General features: G+C 49.8%; 1 protein-coding gene across 1 annotated transcript; it reads left to right on the forward strand.

Annotated features, from left to right (window-relative positions):
• The first annotated feature begins 1,114 nt into the window (after nucleotides 1–1,114).
• Nucleotides 1,115–21,675, forward strand: ISX (intestine specific homeobox). Its single transcript, XM_029206734.1, is given in 9 exon segments — nucleotides 1,115–1,173; nucleotides 2,254–2,328; nucleotides 3,214–3,385; nucleotides 3,745–3,982; nucleotides 17,883–18,034; nucleotides 20,245–20,358; nucleotides 21,190–21,378; nucleotides 21,380–21,476; nucleotides 21,662–21,675. Coding segments are annotated over 9 exon segments (1,110 nt in total).
• The last annotated feature ends 3,529 nt before the right edge of the window (nucleotides 21,676–25,204 follow it).

Genomic DNA, 25,204 nt, shown 5'->3' on the forward strand with positions numbered 1-25,204 from the left:
TCCCTCACCTGGTTGCTCTCCAGCTCATCATCCTGTTTTGTGTTCTTTATAACATGGTCACAAATGGAAAATACATCATTGGACATTTATTCATTACCTGTTTATTATCTACTTCCAGTGTAAGCTCCATGAAAAGAGGGGGGCTTGTCTGTTTTGATCACAGCTGTCTTTCCAGCACTGCAATCACAGTGTGGTACATCATTGTGGGTCCTTTAAAAACATTTTTTTATTGAGTTATAGTCGATGTACAATATTATATGCTTCATAGTGATTCACAATGTTTTAAAGTTCTATTCCATTTATAGTTATTATTAAATATTGGCAGTATCCCCGTGTTGTACAATACATCCTTGTAGCTTATTTATTTTATACATAGTAGTTTGTACCTCTTAATCCCTTTCCCCTATCTTGCCCCTCTCCCCTGCCCTCTCCCCACTGGTAACCCTTAGTTTGTTCTCTATATCTGTGAGCCTGTTTCTTTTTTGTTATATTCACTAGTTAGTTTTATTTTGTAGATTCTGCCTATAAGTGATAATCATACAGCATTTGACTTTCTCTGATTTATTTCGCTTCACGTACTACCCTCCAAGACCAGCCTTGTTGTTGAAAATGGCAAATGGATGGACATATACATGAACAGATGGCTCCAACATACCTCTCCAGCATGTTCTCCCTAAATGCCTCTGCATAACATAAAATCTCTCTCCCATCAATGAACTAGTAACAGTGCACCATGCAGCCAAGTGTCTTTCCTTGCTTGCGTGTTTTAGGGTAGACTGAGGGAACTTGTGTGACGGCTCCCCTTCTCTCCTTCCTCCGCGTCAAAGCTTTCTTTGATCCAAAGAGCTGCACAGTTACTCCTCTGAACTCCTCTGACACTGACCACTGACCACTTTCCACCAAAGTGACCACTTTGCCACTCACTGGCCTGTCTGCCGCCATCTTCTCCCCTCCCGGACACACTCCCCAACCTAGAGTGTGTGTCCCTCAGGGCAGGGTCTGTGGCTCATTCATCTGTATCTCTATGTGCCATCTAGTGAGTGGCACATAGTAGATACTCAAGAAACATCTGTGGGAATGAACACACGTGGGAATGCCCAGGCTGTGGCTCACCATGGGGGTGATGGCCTGGAAGGAGAGCGAGTGTCCAGGTCCACACCACAAGAGCCCAGGGTGAGGCTCACCCCAGAGAGAGAGAGAGAATACAAGGAACTCAAATGAGGTGCCGAAAAGAACAGGTGTGACTCTGGAAACTTCTGTCTCTGAGATGTGGTTCTTCACCTGCACGGTGAGAAGTCTGGACCGGATGGTCTCTGAGGATTATGGCAAAGGGAGCTGAGTGTGGGTTTCAGAGCTGGACTCACCTGGGTCTGACTGCTGCTTCTTCTACGGGTTAGCTGCGTAGCCCTGTAAGCCGCCACTCACCTCTGGGTGCATCTCCTCAGCTGTAAAATGGCGTGAGTGACCGCAGTTCATAGGGCTGTTGGGTGGATTAGATGAGGCAGTGTGTGCACAGCGCCTGACTCCAGGCCCTCCCTCCCCTCGGCTGCTTCAGCCCCTGGAGTCCGTGTCCCCCCTCCTCACCGGCCGCCGCAAGTGTCCATCACACCTTCTCCTCCCCAAGCAGAAGGAGACCCACCCTCCCAATGCAACAACTCCTCTGGCCGCCAACAGGGGGCTTGACTCCTGTGGGACTCTGGCCACCTGGCCGTAAAGGAGGCATTTCCCTGTGCACCAACCCAGCTGGGCTACTTTCCTCCTGGCCCAGACGAGAAGTCCCCTTCCCAGCACCTAGACAAGGCCTTATGACTCATTCTGGTCACAGAATATGAACAGAAGTCACTTAACTGCTTCCACTGCTGACTCATTACCATTCCCTCCTCTGCTCTCTCCACTTCCCTGGAAATCCTGAATCCGGGTAGCATCACACTCTGGAAGGAGCCTGGGTTCCTAAAGGGATGTTCAACTACACTGACTGTGACATGAGTAAGCAGTGAAGCTCCCAAGATTTGGGCGTTTACCTGTGACTGCAGCGGTGGCAGTCTCGCCGAGCTAGACCAGCAACGGTGGCAGTCTCCCCAAGCTAGACCAGACCACCTGAGCCTTCCCAAGGCCACGGCTCCTGAAACAGGACAGATGCTCTTTGCTCTGACTCGCCCTCCTCAGGGAGTAAGGATCGGCCTTCCCCTTCCCCCTCCCTCCGAGAGAAGGTCTGGATTCTAATGCCCCATTCATGCTCCCAGTCTCTCCCAGGGTATCTGTCACCCTCATGCAGATGGCACCTTGTGGCCAGCCTAGCACCCTGGAGCTCCCCAAAGGCCTGCTTAGGTGAGACTGTGCGGTGGTCTGGGCCTCAGTTTCCCCACACACCCCATAAGGACTTCAGGAGACCCCTCTCGCTCTGATATTTGCAAGCCCAGGACAGCACATCTTAGAGGGACTGCCCTCGGCCAACACCAAGCAGACCACACCCCTCCAGCCTACGTGTGACCCATAAATTCTCCCTGCTGAGTAAACATATGTTATGGGGCCTGGGGACACTTCCTGGCCATGCTGTTCCCACCTTCCCTTGTCCTGCTCCGGCCTGGCCAGCTCCCCTGCACACACATCCCCGGGACCCCCAATCCCCACCCTTCAGTTTCCCTCTGCTTCTTACCCCTTTCCCCCAACACCTGCATCCCTGGCCGTAAAGAGGGTGGAGAGTTTCCTCTCTTATCAGCCGTCTTCTCCTCCTCCCTGGTTACACAGTAATTGCGAACAGAACTCCTGGCAAGGACGGGTCGGTGCCTATCAGCTCCCAGGGGACAGTTTCCTGGACAAAGAGAAGGTGCCCCTTCAGTGCAGTCTCAGGAGGCAAGTAAGAGGCATGCAAATAGGAGGGGGCGCAGAAAGGACCCCAAAAGGAAGGGAGAGGCACCCCGGGCCCGGAGCCGATAGAGAGGCTTGTGCAGTGAAGTCAGGGAGAGAACGGAAGAAAGCGATGGTCGGACCAGAGACGCCAGGGGAGACTCAGACACCAGTACTCAGCGCAGCCCCGTCACAGAGAGCCAGCCTGGCAGTGGTGACCCAGTGACCCCCTTCCAAAGCCTCCATCTGCAGGGCAGCCAAAGCACGGCTACTCTGGAAGGTCTACTCTGGAGTCTGGGAACAGCGGAAGCAAGAGAAACCCAGGAGGGTTTCTGGGAGCGCCCCTCCAGCTGCACTGTGGCCCAGGACTGAGTTGGGCACCCGGGGCCCGCCGGTGGCACCCCAGTCTTCCAGAGGCCTGGCTGGAGCCAGCGGAAAGGGCCACCAGCCAGAGAAAGGGCAAAGGTGGACACCCTACCTCCAGATCTCCCTGGGGCAGGCTCCCTCCTCCCTCCAGCTCTTTGCCGTGTTCCCCACTGTCCGTGACCTCGGGGTCCCCGGCCTACACTGGGGATTGTGCAGGTGACCACCCTGGAGAAGACTCGCTGCAGTAGGACTGAACCCAGTTTGGCAATGGTGACTCCCTGGACATGGAGCTGGCGAGGGCTCTGAGCCCCTGGGCACGGGGTTCAGCCCCTTCCAGTGTTCCCGACGTGACCTGCCTCCTTGATCCCAGGGTGTTTTGAGGTGACCCATGGAAGTCCCCATGGAGACATAACCCTGCTTGGATAATCCCACACAAGGATCCACCTCTGCTCACCCTCTTGATTCCAGGAGCTTCGGGAAAGGAAGAACGCCACCCTCCACTGGCATAGGCCCCTCTGCCCCCCCTTGCAGCCGCCCGCGGAGGGTGCCAAGGCTGGCCCGGCTCTCCATGGGGGGATGGAGAGGAAGAGCTCGGGGTGCTGTGAGGCCCCAGAGAAGCGGGGCCTGTCCTTCTCCATCGAGGAGATCTTAAAGAGGCCGGCTCAGAGGAGTGGTGCAGCCAGGTCAGAAGGGGCAGGTGGACAGGGCACCGGGCAAGCAGCAGCTACAGACTCTGGGCCGGAGAGACCCCCGCACGACCAGCCCCCGGGTAAGTGTCTCCTGGCCATTTCTCATCTGTTCCTGGGTCTCCAAGACCCAGCCACACTCAGGCAGAGAGAAAGCTGCTCCATATCTACAGAAGAGAAGCCTTCAAAATTCAAAAAGATGTTAGGCACTGGGCTGTTAGCCTTAAATACTTTTCTACCCAGCCCGGCACTGTGGTTGTTCCAACGTGGACCAAGCCTCGGTTCATTGCAGGATGCAGGGACCTGGGGCTCGTTCCTGTAACCAGGCCACAGCTAAGAGTTATCATTCATTTATTCAGCATTTACAATGTGGTCGGCACTGCCCCAAAGGCTGTGCATGTCTCTTCTTTAACTTCAGTAGAAAAGCATAATTATCATAACTTGACAGATGTGGAAACTCATCTGTAAAGGGAAGAGGTGGGTGATGCCCCCAAGTCACAAAGCAGAGGACCCGAGACCCAGCCGCCCCCAAACACCTGCTCGGTCTGTCGTGTTCTTTTCCTACGTAAGCAGAGTTCAGCCTGCACGGCCTCTAGTGGCTGAAGCTGTGCCCCGGATCTGCCCACCCGGATCACACCCCAGGCCAGTGCCCACCCCAGGGCTTGCCCCCAAATAACAATGACCAGATCCCAGGCCCCTGCTTGAGAGCCAGCTGGAGGAGGGCTGGAGGAGGGCACACACACGCTAAGAGTCAGGAGTCAGCAGTCAGTGTCACCTCTCCCCCCGCCTGCTGAGCCACCTTGGCAAAGTGCCTTTCCACTCTGGCCTCAGCTTCACCCTCGGTGAGACGGCTGAGTGACGGAGGAAATGGAGCTGGTGATGTCTCGAGGGCCCACTGGAGTCTGATAGGACATGAGCCTGGAGTATCTCACAAAAGGGTCCCAGTCCTCTTTCCTTTCCACCCCTTTAATCCAAGGAAAGGAAGCTCAGGGGGGGCCCGTGATGTCTTCTCCTGCCAAGCATGGAGCTCCAATCCCTCCAACCAAGTCAAGTCTCCCAAGATGGAGATTGTGCTCAGAGGCAGGCCAAGGGAAAGACCCTGGCGGGCAACACGTCCCCGAGGAGCTGGCAGCTTTCCCAGTAGCTCAGCCTATCAATAGGAAAGGGCCCCAGCTTAATGTTGAGAAGTTCATTAATATCTTCCAGTGAGTTGAATGAGCAATGAGCATTCACAGAAACCATTCTTCTAAGGGTCTAACCAGAGTCTCTCCCGCTGCAGCTACATAAAATCCATGTCTGTCCTCTCTGCTGTGGAGAAAGAGAGAGATCTTATTTCCCCTCCCAGAGCAGCTTGCCTTCTCCTAGCCTGACATTGGCTGATGGCAAAAAGGAGGCCAGTCATTCTAAACCTCCCCTGAAGCTGCTGGCATGTTTCACGCCAGCTATCCCGCTGGACCCAGAGGAGACCCCCCAGCGAGTGCTTACGAAAATAGCAGTCGTAAGATTGGACGGTACTCCACGGCTCTCATGGCAATCTCACGGCCGTTGTTCTATCCATATCCAGTTGTGAGCCCTACCTTAGAGCTGATGAAACCAAGAAGACAAATCACCTGCAAAAACCGCAGAGTAGGTAGCATTAGAACTGAACCCTGGTGGTCTGAGACCATCCACTCTAGAGTATTCCTGAATGTGGCCTAAATCCATCCGTCTCCCCGCTGGGCTGGAATTCACCATGTCCAAGGCTCATAAGGGTCGTCATGGTGGTTTTCAAGATGACTTCGAGGGGCAGGCAGACAAAGATTTTTTTTTTTTAACATCTTTATTGGAGTATAATTGCTTTACAGTGGTGTGTTAGTTTCTGCTGTACAACAAAGTGAATCAGCGATATGTATACAGGTATCCCCATATCCCCTCCCTCTTGCATCTCCCTCCCGCCCTCCCTATCCCACCCCTCTAGGTGGTCACAAAGCACCGAGCTGATCTCCCTGTGCTATGTGGCTACTTCCCACTAGCTATCTATTTTACATTCGGTAGTGGATATATGTCCATGCCACTCTCTCACTTCGTCCCAGCTTACCCTTCCCCCTCCCCGTGTCCTCAAGTCCATTCTCTACATCTGCATCTTTACTCCTGTCTACAAAGATTATTTATGTCAATCGTTCTGTAATGATTTCTACACTAACCTTCTATTTATGACACATGATACCATTTACCCACTTATGGTCATGATGTGAGGTTTTCTTTTAAAATAACTGTATTTATTTAGGTAAACCAAAAAAGAAGTCTGTTTAAATGTGAAGTAAATAATAATGCAGGTGAGATGCCAGCATGTCAGAAACTATAAAGGTAACTTGCACAAACTGCAAAGAGCTGGACTCTGTGAGATGCTAGGCTGGGCGGGGAGGGCAGGAAGCTGGGATTCCAGAAACCTGGCCTCTAAGACCTGCTCTGGCACCGATGCACTGGAGGACCTCAGGCAAGCCGCTGCCCTGGCTGGGCCTTCGTTTCCTCATCTGGAACACGAAAGAGCAGAGCTAGAAAATTCCTAAGGGCGCTCCCCGCTCCGACATGCCACGACCGATTCCACAAGAAGCTGCTTGCGCAAAAGCCTCGGCGGTGTCACTCGTGGGCATTTTCCATGGCAGAAGCTTCCTCCCTGCAGAGGGGTGTCCGTGCCAAGCAGGGCAGGACCTACTCACCACCTCCACCTCTCACTGCCCCCCAGGAGGCCCCACCCGCACCAGTGCTGGTGGCCCAGCTGATGCCTCTCCACCTCTGTCCTGTTCCCCACCAAACACACACACACACTCACAGATACACACACACACAGCATGCAGGAGCCCTCAGGGAATGGGCAACAGGACAGAAGAGGTGCATCCAGGGCCCTCCCCGTCCCAATAGTAACAACAGAGGAATAAACTCCTCTTTGTCTCCACTTAAAGGGCTTCACAGAGGGGCTCCTGGAGGTTGACTGCAAAGCGTTACCTCAGGATCCCAATCCCCTAGGGAGCTTGTGAAGAGGCAGCATTCCAGGCCTGGCACCTAAGACTCTGCCTCCAGTCTAGGGTGGAGGCCAGGAATCTATTCTAGCAAGCTCTCCCAAGTGAGTCTGACGCAGGTGGTCCAAGGATCATTTTTTTGAGGAGGCTGGAGTCCAGAGAGGCAAACTGGCTTGTTCGGTGCTACAGAGCAATACGGCCCAGATCCGGGGCCAGGTCGGCGATCCAGACCAAGGCCAGTGCTGGGCCTCCCTCATTTCTCATGGCAGAGACCCAGGTCCCTCCCTACAGCTTCCCACTCTCACAGGGACCCTCATAATCTAAGGCTTGGACCTTCCCCAGCCTCAGTGGAAAAATCCAAGAGGGTCTCCCAATTTGAAGGGATGCTAAGCCCAGATGCCCGCTCACTCCTCCTGAGAGAGGAAAGCCCCCCAGAGTTTGGGGGTCCTCAAAGTCCAAGGAGACCCAGTCAGGAGGAAGTCACTTTGTACTGGAGGATCAGACCCTGGAAAGAAAGAGATCATCTCTGCACCTGTCCCACTGATGACCCTCTGCAGGGAAATTGTGAGTCCCGGTGGGGGGTGGGGGGGAAGGGGAGAGGAAGATGGGCAAAGAAGGGACCATTTCAGTGGGTAAACCAGTGTGGATCTTCTGGCCTGGGAGGGACACAGATATCTTCCCTTGTCCATTCATGGGCCATTCAGTCCCTCAGTGAATCATTGCTGAGTGCTTACTCTGGGCCAGGCGGCAGGCTGGGGAGGCAAAGGTGAATAAAACCAGAAGTAGTGGCCACCCACCTGGAGCAGAAGTGGGGTCAGCAATGAGAGTCCTGGCAACACCAACTTGGGGCGGTGCTGACTTCTGCCCCTCTTATCTGGTGGAGGTGGCCGGGGGCACTGTGGAATTCTTGAGACTGGAAGAATATCTTCTTGCAGTGGTCAGCAGCGTTTCTACAAAGGGCCACACATTAAGTTTTGACAGCTAGATGGTCTCTGTGGCAATTACTCAACTCTACCATCACAGCTGAAAAGGAGACAAGGTATAAATGAACGGGTATGTCTATCTTCCAATAAAACTTTATTTACAATAACAGGCAGAGGGCCAGATCCGGCCTCAGGCTGCAGTTCATCAACCCCTAACCCACTGGTGTGACATTCAAAGTCCTTCACAGACTGGCCCTGCCGATCCCCAGGTTCATCCCCCATCACGGCCTCCTGTCCCTCACCTTCCAGGCACATGGAGCATCTCTCCCACTTCAATCTTTCTTGACCTTTCAATGCCTCTAGACTTAGCCCTTTAGAAGCCTCTGCGGCCCTCCCCCTTCTCCTTCCTCCTTTTCCTCTTCTTTCCCTCATCCTCTCCCTCTGTCTGAACTTCCCGTGGCCACTGTACCAAATTACCACGAACTGAATGGCTTAAAACAACAGAAATGTATTATCTTAGAAGTTCAGAACCAGAATTCCAAAGCCAAGGTGTTGGTAGGATTGATTCGTTCCAGAGGCCCTGAGGGAAAACCTGCTCAAATGGCTCTCTCCCAGCTTCCAGTGGTTGCTGACCATCCACAGCCGTCTTCGGCTTGTAGACGCATCTACAGGCCTCTGGGTCTGTGTGGAATGCTCCTCTCCTTTCTCTCATAAGGACACCTGCCATTGGATTTAGGGCCCACCCTAAATCCAGGAGAATCGCATCTCAAGATCCTTAGCCGGGCTTCCCTGGTGGCGCAGTGGTTGAGAGTCCGCCTGCCGATGCAGGGGACACGGGTTCGTGCCCCGGTCCGGGAAGATCCCACATGCCGCGGAGCGGCTGGGCCCGTGAGCCATGGCCGCTGAGCCTGCGCTGAGCCTGCGCTCCGCAACGGGAGAGGCCACGACAGCGAGAGGCCCGCGTACCGCAAAAAAAAAAAAAAAAAAAGATCTTTAGCCTAATCATATCTGCAAAGACCCTATTTCCACATAAGGTCACATTCACAGGGACCAGGGGGTTAGAACTTAGACATTTCTTCTTGAGGGGAACACAGTTCAACCCACTCCCCCTTTCCTCACTTCTTCGTCCCCCTCATTCTCCTCTTTCCCCCCTCTCTTCCCTGTCCCCTTCCTCTTTCTTTTCTCTTCTCCCCCTCCCCTCCCTCCTTCCCCTGCCCTCCCTCCTCAGCCCCCAGCTGCCTAGAACTAAAGGCAGTGGCTCTGCTCTGCTCTGGGCCCTGGGAGGGGGAGCCCTGGCTCAGGGCTGGGGCCAAGCCTTCTTCTCGCTGTTCCTCTTCTTGTCCTCACACTCTTCCACACTGGGTTGATGGTTTCTTATTCCTTATGACTCCTCATAGGTCACTTTCGGTCTCCATATATAGAACTCTCAAAGTTCCTTTTTTCCTTTCTTTTAATCAATGCTTGTTGCCACAGAGGTTTACTCCTCCAAATACTCCTTGTACTGTAGCAGTTGTTAATCATTTTTTGGCCAGAAACGGCTCTTCTCCCTGTTTACAGGGCCTGGGGCTTTGGATGCCTCTAATCTGGGTACTCTGCATACCTGCACTTGGGCTGGCCTTCTGTATGTATTTTCACAGAGATAAGAGCTAGTTAACTTCCTCCTCAGTTCTCGGCAGGAAGGGTAACTGAATATGGATTCCCGCATTGAATAGAAACAAGTTCTGTGACACTTCCTGTGTCACATCAGGAAACATCCTCTAGCTTCACAGCTTGTGTCATCCGTCTGTTCCCCTGCATTGTCACAAATATAGAATGGAAAGGAATAAGGGCAGGAGGGAAGCAAACACACACACACACACACACACACACACACACACACACACACCCCTTCTCAGCGAGGAAAACAGTTATACCTGTTGAAATATGATGGCACCTTGAAAGCACATGTAATCAGCCCATGTTCCAGTACCCTGTGCCCAAATCCAAGCACACTGTCTCGAGAGCCACACTGTAACAACACAGAGAAACATACAAACCTGACACAGTGCTTTGAGAACGCAGAGGAGACAGCAACAAACTCTGCTTGAAGGAAGACTTCAGAAGGAGGTGGCATCTGAGATAGCAGTCAGGCAAAGGAGGGGAGAGAGCACGCCAGGCAGAGGGAAGCAGGTGAAGCAGCCCAGTGCAATAAAATGGAATATTCCTTTTGAGAAACAAAGAAACTCAGGGTGGCTGGAGTTGAGAAATCATGGACCAATGTCGGCGGAGATGAGAGGCATGAGGTAGGCTGAGGTCACGTGTGCCAAGCTAAGCACCTTGGCCTTTATCTATGTCCATCAGCATCTTTAAAACCTACGTTTGGGGAATTTCAGGCTTCCGCTGAGTTGCACAGTCAGAGAGACCTTGGATGAATGGGGGACGGAGCAGGCTACACTCTGGTGCCCTCACAAGGTGTCAAGAGAGGAGCCCTCATGCTATTTGTTTTGTAGCTTTCCCGCACAAAATCCTTTAAACAAAGGTACAACTTCTATTTTAAAAAGGAAAAACACATATGAAAAGTGTGGTAGAGTATGAGGGGACATATATGCTGAGAGCCATATATAAAAAATATTATGAAAGGGAGACCATACATGTGGAAAATAACCAACTTCACGCTGCTGAGGGGTGGATGGGCACTGACCCAGTCACCCCTGGGAACAGGGTGCAAATCCGTGGCTGGTGAGCTTTCCAATGGTCTCTCAGCTGTTTCTTTTAGCAATTTCTTTATCCTCATCTCTTTCCACTCTAGCTGTATTCGCTGGGTTGTTGTTTATTTATACAAGTAATCCACGTTTATTATAGAAAAATTAAAAATACAGATAAACAGAAAGAAGATAAAAGAAAATGTAGCTATAACTCTACCATCTCCTATGCAGTAGTAAGTACCATTAACACTTTGATACATGGATACATAAAGATTGAGAGAGATTTTTTTGTACAAATATGGAGGCTGGTTTCTTGCACACTGAAATTTAGCACTCTTTACTTATCGATTAAACAAAAAATCTGCTGTGTTTCCACATGGAGATTCACAACAGACCTTGGAGAGAAGGAAATCTTTGACTGATCTGGGTTTTGACGGATGAGTAAGAGTTTACTAGGCAAAGGAGGAGGACAGGCTTGCAGATGTAGGGGTTAGTGAGAGCAAGTCCCTGGAGGATAAAAAGGCATGGCTGATTTGGGGAATCTAGAAGCCATCAGGTGGCGCAGAAATAATGGAAGTGATGATTGGGTAGAAAGCAGATGACCCTGGGAAGCGGGGAGCCTGAAGAGCTTGAATGCTGGGCCAAGGAGCGTGCCTTGCACGCTGTGGGCACAGGGAAATGTAGAAGTCCAGGACCACACCCGGAGGGAAGAGGCCAGAGCATCTTTGCCCTGGGAGGCACCTCCCTGCACCCCACCTGTCCTGTTCAGGTGTCCTCACCCTGCAGGAGGGCCCCAAAGGGAGCCTGGATCCCCATCCTGCCGAACCTGCTGCCTTGGGAAGACAAGGACAAGGCCCGTTTCCGGAGTCTCAGCCCAGCTGCAAAGCCCCCGGGGCCTTAGCTGAGCCGCCAATTAGCAGACCGCAGAGAAGGAGCGATCAGGGGAGGGAGCCATGCACGGAAAACCATCAGTTTATAATTAGGTGACCTAATCACTTGTGTAAATTGTGTATTTCTTATGATCAATGTGCTAAACGTCTCAGGTTTAATTAAGTTCTGCTGACTCGTTCTCTTTGAAGACCCACTGAAGTGGGATTCACAGCTCCAACAATTAATAACCGGGTGAGGGGCAACTTGAAAGGGGCGGCAGTTCCCTGCCCGCTTCCTGCCCCGTCTCCCCACCCTCTCCCGGGTGCCCTTGGATGGGGCTCCACACTCCCCATCGTCCTCTCTGAGCTGGGGCCCAGAACATCCCAGCCCTTCCCCATGATTAAGAATCATCCCATGCAATGGGCGCTCCAACCATGAACTGGTACTTCCAGCTTCCTGTTTAATGAGGTTCCTTCTGGTTCCAAAATTCTACCTGCAGAGTCCTGTGTTCTGTCTTCTTCTCGGTTCCACATTCCATTTATGCTGTTCTGCCTCCCTCCCCTGCTTCATCTCTCTCATCACCTACTGTGGTCTGTAACCCAAGCATCAGGCTTCCTGGCCCCCTCACTCCTTTCCTAGAGCAGCCTCCTCCTGCATTTGATGGGAAAACTGAAGTGTTGACCTTCATACTTCCTGAGCCAGTCCCTCAGATTCTGCTCTCCCCCATCCTCCCTGCCCTGTGGACCATGGGCAGGTCATTGTGCTCTGAGTCACCACCCGGAGCTCCAGGGCACCATCCTCTCCACTGGACACGTTCCTTCTCCCCAGTCACCAGCAGAGAGATGGGCCTGGGCCAGTCTTCCCTTCCTCTCACTCTCCCTGTACTTCCAGTTTTCCCAGCACCATCAAAGTCAGCTCTATGACTGATGGATACTCTCCTTCCTAGACATATGTGGCAATTAGAGGAAACTGCAACACAAGAAGGACGTAAAGTGAGACCCAGAGTATGACTTGTTCAAGAACCCAATGAGAAAACCAGTAAGGCAGCACTCACTGTCCAATAGAACTTTCTCTGATAATGGAAATGTTCTATATCTGTGCTGTCCAATATGGTAGCCACTGGCCACATGTGGCTATTGACCTATGCCTAGTGTGACTAAGGAACTGTATATTTTATTTTATTTTAACAGCCACAGGTAGATAGTGGCTACCATACTGAACAAGGCAGACCTAAGGAGTTAAACTTTTAACAAGGTCCAGCCTTAGATCCTAACCTTGTTTCCCTAGCTCCAGGTCCAAGTCTATCTGTCTCCCAAAATGGCTCTCCTGGTGGGGTGTCACTAGTCATATTTCAGGGACCCCCACTCACTGGGGGTGATCTCAACTCCAGGACCCCTCTCCCTACCACTCCTTTTTATACTTCTCCAATTTAGGGATATTCAGTCTCAAATAACATCCCAAGAAGAGTTGGACGGGGACAATCAGTGTTTGACTATTGACACCCCAAGAACCCATGCTCAGTCTTAGGGGAGGGGCTTTGGCCCTTGAGTCCTGCAGCCCGGTCCACTTGGGGCTCAGCCTCCATCTCGCCAACCATGTGAATTTTAGACACCCTCTTTCTTCACAGGAGAAGTCACTACAGCTGTTGGGCACATACACATAGATCCCATCACCATCATTATCATCTCTCAAGAATAAACACTTATCCTGAGAATGTATAGTTCAAAGCTAATGAGAACAATATTTTTCTTACTGACCCATAACTTGCCAAGCAGCCCCTCCCCAATTATTTTGCAGGGTAGGGTTCAGATCTTTTCCTCTTCACCTTATCTCCAAAGGATGCCCTTCTGGTCCTACAGGAAATACGGGAAAGCCATATATATCCTAATAGCTGCCCCCTTAATTACACAAATGGAAACTTGAAATAATCATTTTATTAAGGCTCATGCTTAGTCATGAGCCCTTGTTTGCCTAACTTTCCTTCTGGGGAAAAAGGAGGAGGTGGCTTATTTCTACTACAATCTACATTCTGTTTCTAATCCTCTGTTCTCCACATTGCCTACTTTCCTGTATTCCGGTTCAGCACCCTACGTTTTCTGTTCAGTATCCTCTATTCCAAAGCTCTGTATTCCCAGAAGAATCCCAGATCCATGCTGTCCTTGACCTCAGTTTGTCCGTCCAACCTGGAATCTTCCCTTCTGTGAAATTTTTTTGCAATTTTCTATAGAACTGCACTGTATCACTAATATCATCTAACATGCTGACCTCGTGAATAAATGAATGAATGAATGAATGAGATACTTTCAGCATGGCTTGCCATTTCCCTCTACATCAGTTCTGGCTGGGTTTGGCTCTATCCCTTAAATACACCACCAGCTCTAAACATAGAATAAATATCTCTTTTTTTTTATTTAAAAAGTAGGGTGGACTTGAGGAGGGAAAAGGGGATAGAGAAGGAGAGAAATCAGATCACATCAGCTGGTTCACAATCCAATAGCTTACTCTAGGGGGTAATCATGTTTGAAACCTCATTGTCCGGGACTCCCAAGAAGCTTCCAAGAGTCAGAAAAATGAGTAAAAGTACTTTGAGGGAAAAAAAAAATGGACTAACAAAAATGAGGGGTAGTCAGGAGGGGTGAGACCAAAGGCAGACTATGAAATGCACTTGTTGATTCTCAGAGATGCAGGAGCAATTCAGCCGGGAGAGTTATCCTCAGCAGAAATCTCTCCTCTCTGGCCCTCTCCTTTCACCCACCAGGCAAGCCCAAGGCCAGGCCTTTTAAGCCATTCAGCCTCCAACTGAAGAGAAAAAGAATTACAGCATGTCAGGGCCTTAGCGATTTGATCATTCAAACCCACTCTCCTCCCCCATTTCTACAGATGGGGAGACTGAGGCCCAGAGAGTAAATAAAACATGGCCCAAGCTGTAGACTGGAACCAGGAACAGAGCTCAGGGCTTCTGACATCCAGCTTAGTGGGTTTTCTACTGTCCAATGATAGCAGGACAGATAATAAGCACACACACACACATAAAAGTTAATTGATCTCTTCAGCTGTGAAACCACCACAAGTGAAATCCATTTTTCACTGTGTCTACTCCAGCTCATAGTTTGTGGTGGTTTTACCTCTTTTGGGGGGAAAAAGAAAGCGGACTGAGCGGAAGTAAGGAGACCTCAACAAGAGTTTAGATCCCCACCCCTCCTTTCCAGGTAATTCTGCTCTCTCCTGACCTGTGACATCTGACAGTACACAAGAGTCCAGACAAATCATTCCGCGTTGTTTCTTGGGACAGCGTCTTATCTGCCAAATGGGTTGAGAACAGAGCCTAAACTTCACCTTTATTCATTTAGAGCAAATAATTATGAAGCTCCCAATAGATGCCAGTTACTCAGCAAGTCCAATGTATAGTCCCTGCCCTCCAGGAGCTCACAGTGGAGAGAGACACAGAGATACAGAGAGACAGAGAACAGCAGGCTTCTTTCCCCAGAGGGTTTGAGTCTTGCCAATGTGTGTGAGGGATGCTAGGACAGGACGTACCTAGATTCACCATCATTTCTGAGAGCAGACTTTTCTTACAGGAGTGAGAAAGAAATCAGGAGCCATGGTGGTCAACTAGAATGGTAGGAATTGGCTCCAAAAGTGAAGGTGATCTGTGTGTGTGGTGGTGTGGGGGGGGGGGTGTACCTTTCCTACTATTCCTAAAATTGCATCATGTGGTCTTTGTTGCAAGTCAGACTAGAATTGTAACCCTGGCCTCAGAAGTCCATGGTCAGAGAGACAAACCTGCCCCACCTGGTTTGGTGCTTCCTCCAATGTTCACCGTCCCTTAGTTTCATCAGGAGGTACAGCAAGGCTGGTTGAATCCCCATCCTCCCTACTCTCCTAGCTTCTCTCGCCCTTCTCCAGAGCAGCTTTCCAAATCCCTTCTTCATTCCTCCAGCCTCTAATCCCTCACACCTCCTTCACTCTCTGCTGATGACCTGAGCTCCCGTTGTCCTGTCCTGAACAGCTCAATGCCAGGTATAATGAGCACCTCTGACCAGCCTGCCCTGCAGCTCTGCTCCATCAAGCATCCGCCAAAGCCCTCACTCTTCTTCCTCAGTTTCTCCTCCTGAGAGGCTTTAGATATATGCTCCAGGCCGCACTCCAGACTTTTCCCCAACCTCCCTCTAGCCTTTTTCGCACCTTCTCGACATAAAAGTTCTTCTCTTCCTCACCGCCTCGACTTCACCCCGACCACTCACACCACATCCAATTTAATACAACATATACTTGTTGAAGTTTCTACCCAGTATCAGAGGCACTGTATTTAGTGTGTTTGTGGATAACACAAAATTGTTCTTTTTCGTTTGGCTTTGACCATCCTAATTCAACCCAAGTAGTCTTCCTGTGGACCTCAATGACGTCCTGAATGCCAAATTCGGGACCACATGCCTCACAAATCCATGTTGGAGCAAGGCAAGCTAAATATACATACACACAGGCCAAGGTCAGGGTCTAGCACTATACCTGGTACTTAACAGGTGTTGAATAAACACACTGATTGTTTCTTTTCTTCCCCTTCATCCTCTCTAATTTAAAGTCTGTGATCACTCCCTTCTTTCCAAACCTCTCTTCCCCCACGTTTTCTATGGAATTTTGTGGATCTGAGCTCACTCTGTCTTAGGTAGGGTTCCCCCAAAAATAGACTGAGAGAGAGATTGGCTGGAGAGATTACATGATGTTATACTGTTAATTTGTTTTAAATCCCTGGGACCACGTGAACATGGTCTCTCCAGCTGTCAACTGCAATATTTCCTCCACATCCCAGCAAACCTTTCTGAAGATGTGCACCGTTGTTGTCTCCTCCAATTCCCCTCCCCTTCTCTCCTCTGCCCACTGCCCCTGAGCCCTTGCTGCCCCTATTCTGTGGGAACTGCTAACGTTAAGGTCCTCATGCAGCCAGGTTCAAGGACCCCCTTTCTGTCCTCATTGCAATTAATCCAGTCACAGCATGGACACAGCTGAGCCTTCTTTCTTAAAAGAGTTTCTTCGCTAGGTGTCCATGTCACTGCACTTGTCGCCTACCACAGAGACCTGTCCTTCTTGGCCTCCCTCAGGCTCCTGAGCCTCTAAATGGTGGACGGACCCAGGCTCACTCCTAGACCCTCCACTTTTCTCCTCCTGCCTAAGTGATCTCACCCACTCTCATGAGATCAAAGGCCAAATATACGCTGGTGAACCTCAGTCCCGAGATCCCCTTTGAGCTCCAAACACATAAGCATCTACCCATTTGATCATTTGCTTTGAACAGCCAACAGGCACCTCAAATTTAACACGTCCAGACTGAATACCTGATTTCCCGTCTCTCTCTCACAAACACACACACACACACACACACGGGCACGCAGGCCTAGCTTCATGGGCCTGTGTGTGACCAGTGTAGTTGCACAGGGCCCTGCGCTCAGAAGGAGGCCTAGCACTTGCGGGTTAAAGCTCATGGTCACCCTCTTGAAATTCTTAATGATTTTATGTTTGAATCTGTGTTTCGTAAGCACAATCCAGTGGAACCACGAAGCACGTACCAGGGGCCTGGAGCCTCAGCTCAGGCTCGGTGCCCCTCTCACCGCCTCCCTGCTTCCCTGGGATGGGCTCTCAGTCACCTGTTTCCCCGCCCCTACCCAGTGACTGCTGCCTCCTCTGTTGTCTGTGTTGGGGGTATCGGGGAGGGAAGGGCACGGATGTGAGGAGGGTCAAGGTCAGGCACAGGCACCCCGGCACCAAGTTGAAGGGTGGGCCCTGTGATGGTCCACACTCATGCTATTAGTATCCCTGTGGCCAAGGGAGCAGGGCCTTAAGTAGCAAATAAAAAACCACCCTGACAAGTCAAGAGAGAGAGAGGAAGAAAGGAAAAAGCTTTCTTTCTGAACCCACGTTTTCCGTTTGCACTAGGACCCCACCTATGATGCAGTGGCTCTGAGTGGGCATGAGACTAGTCATGTGGTTGGAAACAGGCTGTCAGGGGCTGACTGCTGTGCTTTTTCTGTAAAGGCTGGATGGTAATTATTTTAGCTTTTGCAGTCTCTGTTTCGACGACTCATCTCTGCCATACAGAGTCACCTATGGCTGCCCAAAGCAGCCATAGACAATACATAAACCCATGGGTCAGGCTGTGTTCCAATAAAACTTTACTTCTAAAAACAAACAGTGGACCAGATGTGGCCCCCAAGCTGTGGTTTACCATTCCTTGTTACAGACAAGGGAAGTTTGTCTGAAGGCATCTGAGCAGCAGAAAGGACAATCAAAGAAGTTTCTAGAAGGTCATCTTGGCCACACTGTCCAGGATGGATGGGAGAGTGGGGTCAGCCTAGGAGCAGAGTTTCTAGGAAAGAGAACCTTGTAAAACTCCAAACCTAAGGAGCTAGAGGCCAAGTAGTGGCAACGGGGGTTGAACAGGTAGAACAAGACAGCACAAAAGCTTCACTGAGACCAAGGTCACTAACCCAACTCGGACCCTCTTCCATCCAGAGGAGAGGAAGGGCAAGCGGAGGATCCGAACCACCTTCACCACAGAGCAGCTGCATGAGCTGGAGAAGATCTTCCACTTTACCCACTACCCTGATGCCTATGTCCGCAACCAGCTGGCAGCCAGGATCAACCTCCCAGAAGCTCGGGTACAGGTACAGCCATCCCCGCCCTCGGCCCCCCACCTCAGTGCACTTGGGGCCATGGGTAAGATCCCATGTATCCTGCACCCTCTAGGGCTGCCCCATCAGAAATTTTCCATTGGCTTTATCCCATGAGTACAGTTATACTGGCCAAATATCATCTTCCAGGAAATGAGGCCACCACAGTTATAAGATGGTTTCTCACCTTGGGGGATGGACACAGAGGTAGCATAGGTATCTGCTTCCACTCCTTCCTTCTGTACTTGGCTGTAGCTCCAGAATATCGTTCACCACACAGCCTCATTCACAAAATAGGTCTTGACAATCTAGACCGGGGCTCAACAGACTTTTTCTGTAAGGGACAAGATGCTAATTAAGTTAGGCTTTGGGGGGCCATAAAGTCACTGTCACAACTATTCAACTCTACACTTGTAGCACAAAAGCAGCCGTAGTTTACAGTATGTAAAAAATGAGCATGTTCCAATAAAACTGTACTGGTGAACACTAAAATTTCAATTTTGTATCATTTGCATGTGTTACCAAATATTATTCTCATTCAGTTTTTTTCCCAACCATTTAAAAATGTGTAAACCATTCTTAGCACAAGGGTTGTACAAATACAGGTAGGAGGACAGAGAAAGCCCAAGGCTCTAGTTTGCCAACCCCTGGCCTAGAACACATGGGCATCACTTTGGAGGCAGCACAGAGAGGTGGCAAGGACCCTCCATGGTCAGAGACCTAATCTGTAATCTGTCATTTTGTCCCCCCAAGCGTCTATGGCTTCCTCTGTGGTTAGAGATACAGTAGCCCCTTGTCACTCACTAGGGGTATGCCTCGCCCTCTGCATATCCCCAGTCCTGCAAGAACCGCTCTAGCAAATCCAATTGTTACATGTTGGCACTCTCTCTAAAACAGTTTTCTAAATCACTCTTCATTTTTTTAAACAAATATAATGGGGGAACTATACTCAATATCTTTTTTTTTATAATTTCACTTTTAATGAATAAACAAAAAAGCAATCCTTGAAAAACAGAACAATATAATTTTTTAAATTTTATATTGGAGTATATTTAATCTACAATGTTGTGTTAGTTTCAGGTGTACAGCAAAGTGGTTTAATTGTACATAAACATATATCTATTCTTTTTTCAGATTCTTTTCCCATATAGGTTATTACAGAGTATTGAGTAGAGTTCCCTGCGCTACACAGTAGGCCCTTGTTGAGTATCTATTTTATACATAGTAGTGTGTATCTGTTAATCACAGCCTCCTAATTTATCCCTCCCCCCGTCCACCTTTCCATATCTTATAACCTATAATGGAAGAGAACGTTAAAAAAGAATATATATATTTATATGTATAACTGAATCACTTTGCTGTACATCTGAAACTAACACAACCTTGTAAATCAACTACATTTCAATAAAAATTAAAAAAAATATATGATGGACTCATTCGAATTCAAAATCTGCTCCAGGGTCCATGTCAACATTCCACCCTTCATTTCACTGGAACCTACTGTTCTTCTGGTGAACGACCGCCCCTGTCTGGACTTCTCCCCTTTTTCTTCCTATGTGAAAACAGTCACCAGCTAGGTGGGTAGCGTCTGCATCCAGTAAGGCCCAGAATTCAGCAACTGCCTCGGCGGTGCGACCAAGTGCAGACGGCAGCATGTCATGGACAATCAGGGCACTTGCGAACACAGGGAACCGCCAACATTCAACCAACCTACAGATGCCACGGGGCCCAACGGGGCTACAAACCGGTGGCCCACCAGCAGGAAAGAACCTAGATGGGTTTTATTTGAACTGCACGGTATCTTAAATCTCAGCGCTTTCACATAAAAATCAAGATTTCTGCCTTAGAAGTTGGACGAGCTTGCAACGCTGGCCTCACATTTCCACATGGTGACTGTTGGCTAAAGCTGAGAAGCTGCCCCCTTTAGCCACTGCTCACCGCAGACTCCACCACTCCCAGTTACATGGCACCCAGCTGCTTCACCCCATCCCATGAGCCCACACCCCTGCAGGTATTGAGGTTGTGATCCCCGGCCCCCTCTCTCTCAAGGCAGATCAGATCCAAAGAAATCCTGGATGCCATGGAGCTTCCTACTGTAAAGGGTTGGTCCCTTGGAAGGCGCCGTCATTATGCATTTTGGGGGGAGGAACTAGATGGAGAAAATCCCTTTTGCTTATCTCCATCCTCTCTCGCCTTCATCTCAGATCTGGTTCCAGAATCAGCGAGCCAAATGGCGGAAGCAGAAGACCAGCAGCCTTGGGGCTTCGCCGCAGCCGAGCGAGGCCGACTTGGCCCCGCCCACAAACCCAGACGTGGTCGTGAGTGGCTGAGGCGGAGGGCGGGGGGCGGTCGCGGGCGGGAGAGGGGGTGTGGCTGGGGACCTCCGGAGCTCTGTCTACAGTAAAGAGTGCAACGACAATTCTTTTAGAAAGATAGTAGGCCCGGATGCTGGGGAAGCCGCTGCCTCTGTCCCCGTGTCCTCCTCCACTGAGTGCCAATCACACTCCTCTCCCTCCTCCGGGGACCCACGTGTATTACTTATGCAAAAGTTCCCAGTTTATGGAGCAGGATCACAGAGTAAAGGGCGGTGCGTGGAGGTCGAGCCCACTGGCTGGGGAGTCAGGTGGCCCCGGTTCGAATCCCAGCTCTGCGCTTAGCAGCAATGTGGCCTGGAAGAGTCACTGTGCCCCTCAGAGGACAGTCACAGATTTGATGAGGATGAAACGACCGCTCATCACCTAGGAAATGCTCCCTAAGGTTTAGCTGTCCACTGAGTCAACACAGATTTGGAATGTGTACCAGATGCCAAACAGGGGCGGCAGCAGTACACGAATAGACACTCCTATGGGTAACGGTTTGTACAAAGCCATGAGTGACCCTATGAGGTAAGATTTTTAATTTATCCATTTTTTGCTAATGCAGAAACTCGACTCTGAGAAGCAAAGTGACTTTTCCACAACAAACAGTTTCTGTAAATGACGGGATGGGGACGATGTTTCCTGGCCCCCTGGGCACACATTTCTCCCCAAGTTGGTCCCCCTACCCACTCCGAGCTGCCCGAGAGTAACGGGGAAAGGTTGGGAAGCCGAGGGACAGCCCAGGGTAAAGTTCAGGGCTCACTTCTCTCTCCTGGCCTCTCCTTGTGACAGGGCCCCATGCTGCTGCCCCCTGCACGGCCCAGGCTGGCTCCTCCCACAGGTTGCTATTTACCGGCTCAAGGTCAGCTGGCCTCTGCCTGGCTCCCCACCCGGATCGCCCTCCTGCCATGCCACCCGTGGGAGACACAGCCTCTCCCAGGCCCTCTCATCATCCAGCAGACCTGCATCCCTGCACTTTGCTTTTTTTGCACCTCCGCACCCCAAATGGGGCAACATCTGTGCCACTTCCACACAGGGACCAGACATCCTCTCCTTAGTGGAGCTGCTCTCTTCTCCAGGTGAAGGCAGGTGGCGGGAAGGTGCCCAGGTCTCTGGGGGAATCAATCTCACGATCCAAAGACAACCCACAGCCCAGGAAGCCACCCTGAGGTTGTCCCTTGGAAGGTTGCATCGGACTTAGCAGCAAGGTGACCCATAAAGGAAGCTCTCATCTCTCCTGGCCAATGTCACCCTCCTGCTTCAGGCGACAGACACTGAGGGAGGTCTCGGGATGATCTCTGGAAGGAAGAGGTCGTCCTCTTGCACCTGTACTTCCTCTAATTTGCTGTGTGACCTCCAGCCAGTCACTCACCCACTCTGGGCCTCATTTGTAAAACAGGCAGTTGGACAAGGTGACTTCTGAGGGTCCTTCTGGCCCTTACTTTGGTGAGATAAACTATGGTGAGAACAGAGGCACAGAGGAGACTAAGGAGAGGTTTGTTCATTCATTCATAAGCGCTCACCTACTGAGCACTTCATAAATGGAACTGGATATTGACATGAACAGCTGAGGCTCTGTGCCCTGAAGCTCAGTCCAGGTTGGTGGAAGGAATGGTACTGACCTCCCCCTGCAAGCAGAACATTCGCTCAATGACCTTGCAAGAGGCCCATGTCTAACACATTCTGTTTGGCTTTGATATGAATGTCCTAAAGAGGGAAGGAAATATAGAAACATTTCTTTAAAAATTTAAACAGAATTTAGTGTCTTTGGTTATTCTGCTGGCTTGGGGAGGGATGCTGTCATTTCTGGTTTGAATGAAGGGTAAGAGAGTAAGCTCTTTTCAGAGTTTAACTTCCCAGGATTTGTGAAAGGGGCCTAGTTAGAAGGCCAGCCTCAATCTGTGCTGAAAAGCCTAAGAAAGAGGGAGGGAGGGAGAAACTGGGGTGGTTAACTTTTATGGGCTGGGTAATTTCATAGGCTAATGAGTGGAAGGATTATTCCAACTACTTTGGAGAAGGGGTGGGGATTTCCAGGAATTGGGCCACTGCCCACTTTTTGGCCTTCTATGTAATGGCACTGGTGGGAGTCTCGTTTAGTGTATGCTAATGTATTACAATGAGCGTATAATGAGGCTCAAGGTCTACTGGAAGTTGAATCTTCCACCACTTTGGACCTAATTGGTTCTAACCAGTTTATGTCGTATCCTCAACGGCTATCTCATTCTTTTAAAGGTTGTGCCCTGCCCCCTGCCCCCCTGGTCTCAGTACGATCATATAAATATAAAATGAACACGTGCCAACGTTTTATCTAACTCACTAATTAATGGGGGAACCAGTAAGACATCATAACAGTTCAAAGGAGAATTCAAAGAACAGACACAAGCAGAGGCAGTCAGGAATGCTGAAATGAATTACAGAGACAAAAAGGGTCAATGGCCACAGGGAAGTAATCAATGTCATCTCCACCAGGCACAATTCATTTGCATTTCTATAGACAAGTATCATTTGCATTCGTACCAGTTTCCAACAATTATACAGAGTGGAAAAATAGCTCACAGACAATGAAAGGGGCAGAAATTCTGGAAGAGTGCGCTAGACAGAACAATCTTTTTATGCTTATTTCAAAGTCTTTCACAATTTTTCCTGACCTAAAAGTTACTTAATCTCTCTGGGGATACCAGGACCTGCCTCAGAAGTTAGCTATGAAATTATATTAGATGATATAGCCAAGTGTTTTGTACTTGTAAAACACCATGATGTTAGGAAATGATTATTTATTGCCTTTCAAGTTTAAAAGTCTACATCTAGAAAGTGTTTAGAAATACAGTAACACTTCTTTAATATTCATTGACCTTTGATGGTTCAGTTTTTTAAAAGGCTAAACAAGACACAAAATGGGCAAAGAGCAGAAATAAGAGATTCCCAGGAAAAACATATAAATAGATACTAAACCTACAAAAATAGTCTCAACCTCATCCATCATTTAAAAATGTAAGTAGGGCTTCCCTGATGGCGCAGTGGTTGAGAGTTTGCCTGCCGATGCAGGGGACATGGGTTCGTGCCCCAGTCTGGGAAGATCCCACATGCCCTGGAGTGGCTGGGTCCGTGAGCCATGGCCACTGAGCCTGCGCGTCCGGAGCCCGTGCTCCGCAAGGGGAGAGGTCACAACAGTGAGAGGCCCGCGTACCACAAAAAAAAAAGTAAGTAAAACAGTAATGCAATACATTTGTTTTACCTTTCAGGCTGGCAAATATTTCAAAGTGTTGGTAAGGGCTTGATGAAAGTCACTCTCATATAGAAGGAAGTATAAATTAATAAATTATTTTGGACGATAACTTCACAACTACTCATATTCTAAATGCACATCTCTTTGACTCAGTAATTGTTTTTGCAAGAACTTATCTGATAAATACACATGGATATAAATACTGTCTATAAGAATGTTCACCAAGGCTTTGTGACAGCAAACCCTGGAAACCACCAAAATAAGACACTGGTTGAGACGACTCATTATAGCATATTCATCCAGCTGTTAAAAATAATGAGAGAGGGGCTTCCCTGGTGGCGCAGTGGTTGAGAATCTGCCTGCTAATGCAGGGGACACGGGTTCAAGCCCTGGTCTGGGAGGATCCCACATGCCGCGGAGCAACTAGGCCCACGAGCCACAACTACTGAGCCTCCGCGTCTGGAGCCTGTGCTCCTCAACAAGAGAGGCCACGATAGTGAGAGGCCCACGCACTGCGATGAAGAGTGGCCCCCGCTTGCCACAACTAGAGAAAGCCCTCGCACAGAAACGAAGACCCAACACAGCCCAAAATAGATAAATAAATAAGTTTTTAAAAAAAAGAAAAAAGAAAAACATAATGAGAGAGACTGAAATACACCTCATGGGAAACTGTCATTAGACACATCACTGAATGGAAAAGGCATGTTTCAGAACAATATCATGGGCTCAGTTGAGTAAGAAAAAGATCAGATATCCTGATATTTAAACACATCATCAGAATGTGATGGTTTCTGCACCGTAATAAATCCCACCAACACTTAGTTGCTTGAAATAATGATTTCTTTGGCTCAGGCTTGACCGGGCTCCTGGTCTAGTCGGTGCTGACTTAGCTGATCCCAGCTGGGCCTGCTCATGTGTCTGCGGTCGGCTAGTCGGTCAGTGGCCACCGGGGGAATCTCAGGTGGCCTTACTCACAGACAGGCCTGGGTCTGGTAGGCTGTTAGCTGAGGCCACAGGGTGACCGGGCCTCAGTAGGCTTCCTCGTAGTGTGGTCACAAGATTCCAACAGCACAAAGGCAGAAGGTACAAGGGCTCTTGAGTCTTGGCCTGAGAATTCACTTCTCACTTCCACTGCCTCCACTGGTGAAAGCAAGTCATAAGCCCAGCCCGGATTCAAGGGGTGGGAAAACAGTCCTCCTCTTGACAGGAAGAGCTACAAAGTGCATGCCATGCTTACCATCCACCATAACACCCAAATGAATTTCTCATCTAGACTTCTTCCTTGAGTGCTCCTGACACCTCCACTTGACTGTCTAATGTCATCTTGACGCAGGAGATAGGTGGGCCCCCGGGGCAAACAGTTGGAGTTCGTTCTCTGTGGAAGGATACTCCAAGACGAAAACAGCCGGACAATCGAGGGAGGAGGCTGGGCCCTGCCCAGATAGAACATGAGACCACATATTCCTCATTCTCAAAGTCAGGAGACCTCCCCGACTACACATGCACAGAAAAGCTCCTTGGAGGTCAAACGGGAGGGGGCGTCACCCCATAGTAAGTGATGCTAACTACCCATAGGCCTCT

The sequence above is a fragment of the Monodon monoceros genome, unplaced genomic scaffold (assembly GCF_005190385.1).
Source record: "Monodon monoceros isolate NGI ecotype Baffin Bay Population unplaced genomic scaffold, NGI_Narwhal_1 Super_Scaffold_6, whole genome shotgun sequence".
Classification (NCBI taxonomy): Eukaryota; Metazoa; Chordata; class Mammalia; order Artiodactyla; family Monodontidae; genus Monodon; species Monodon monoceros.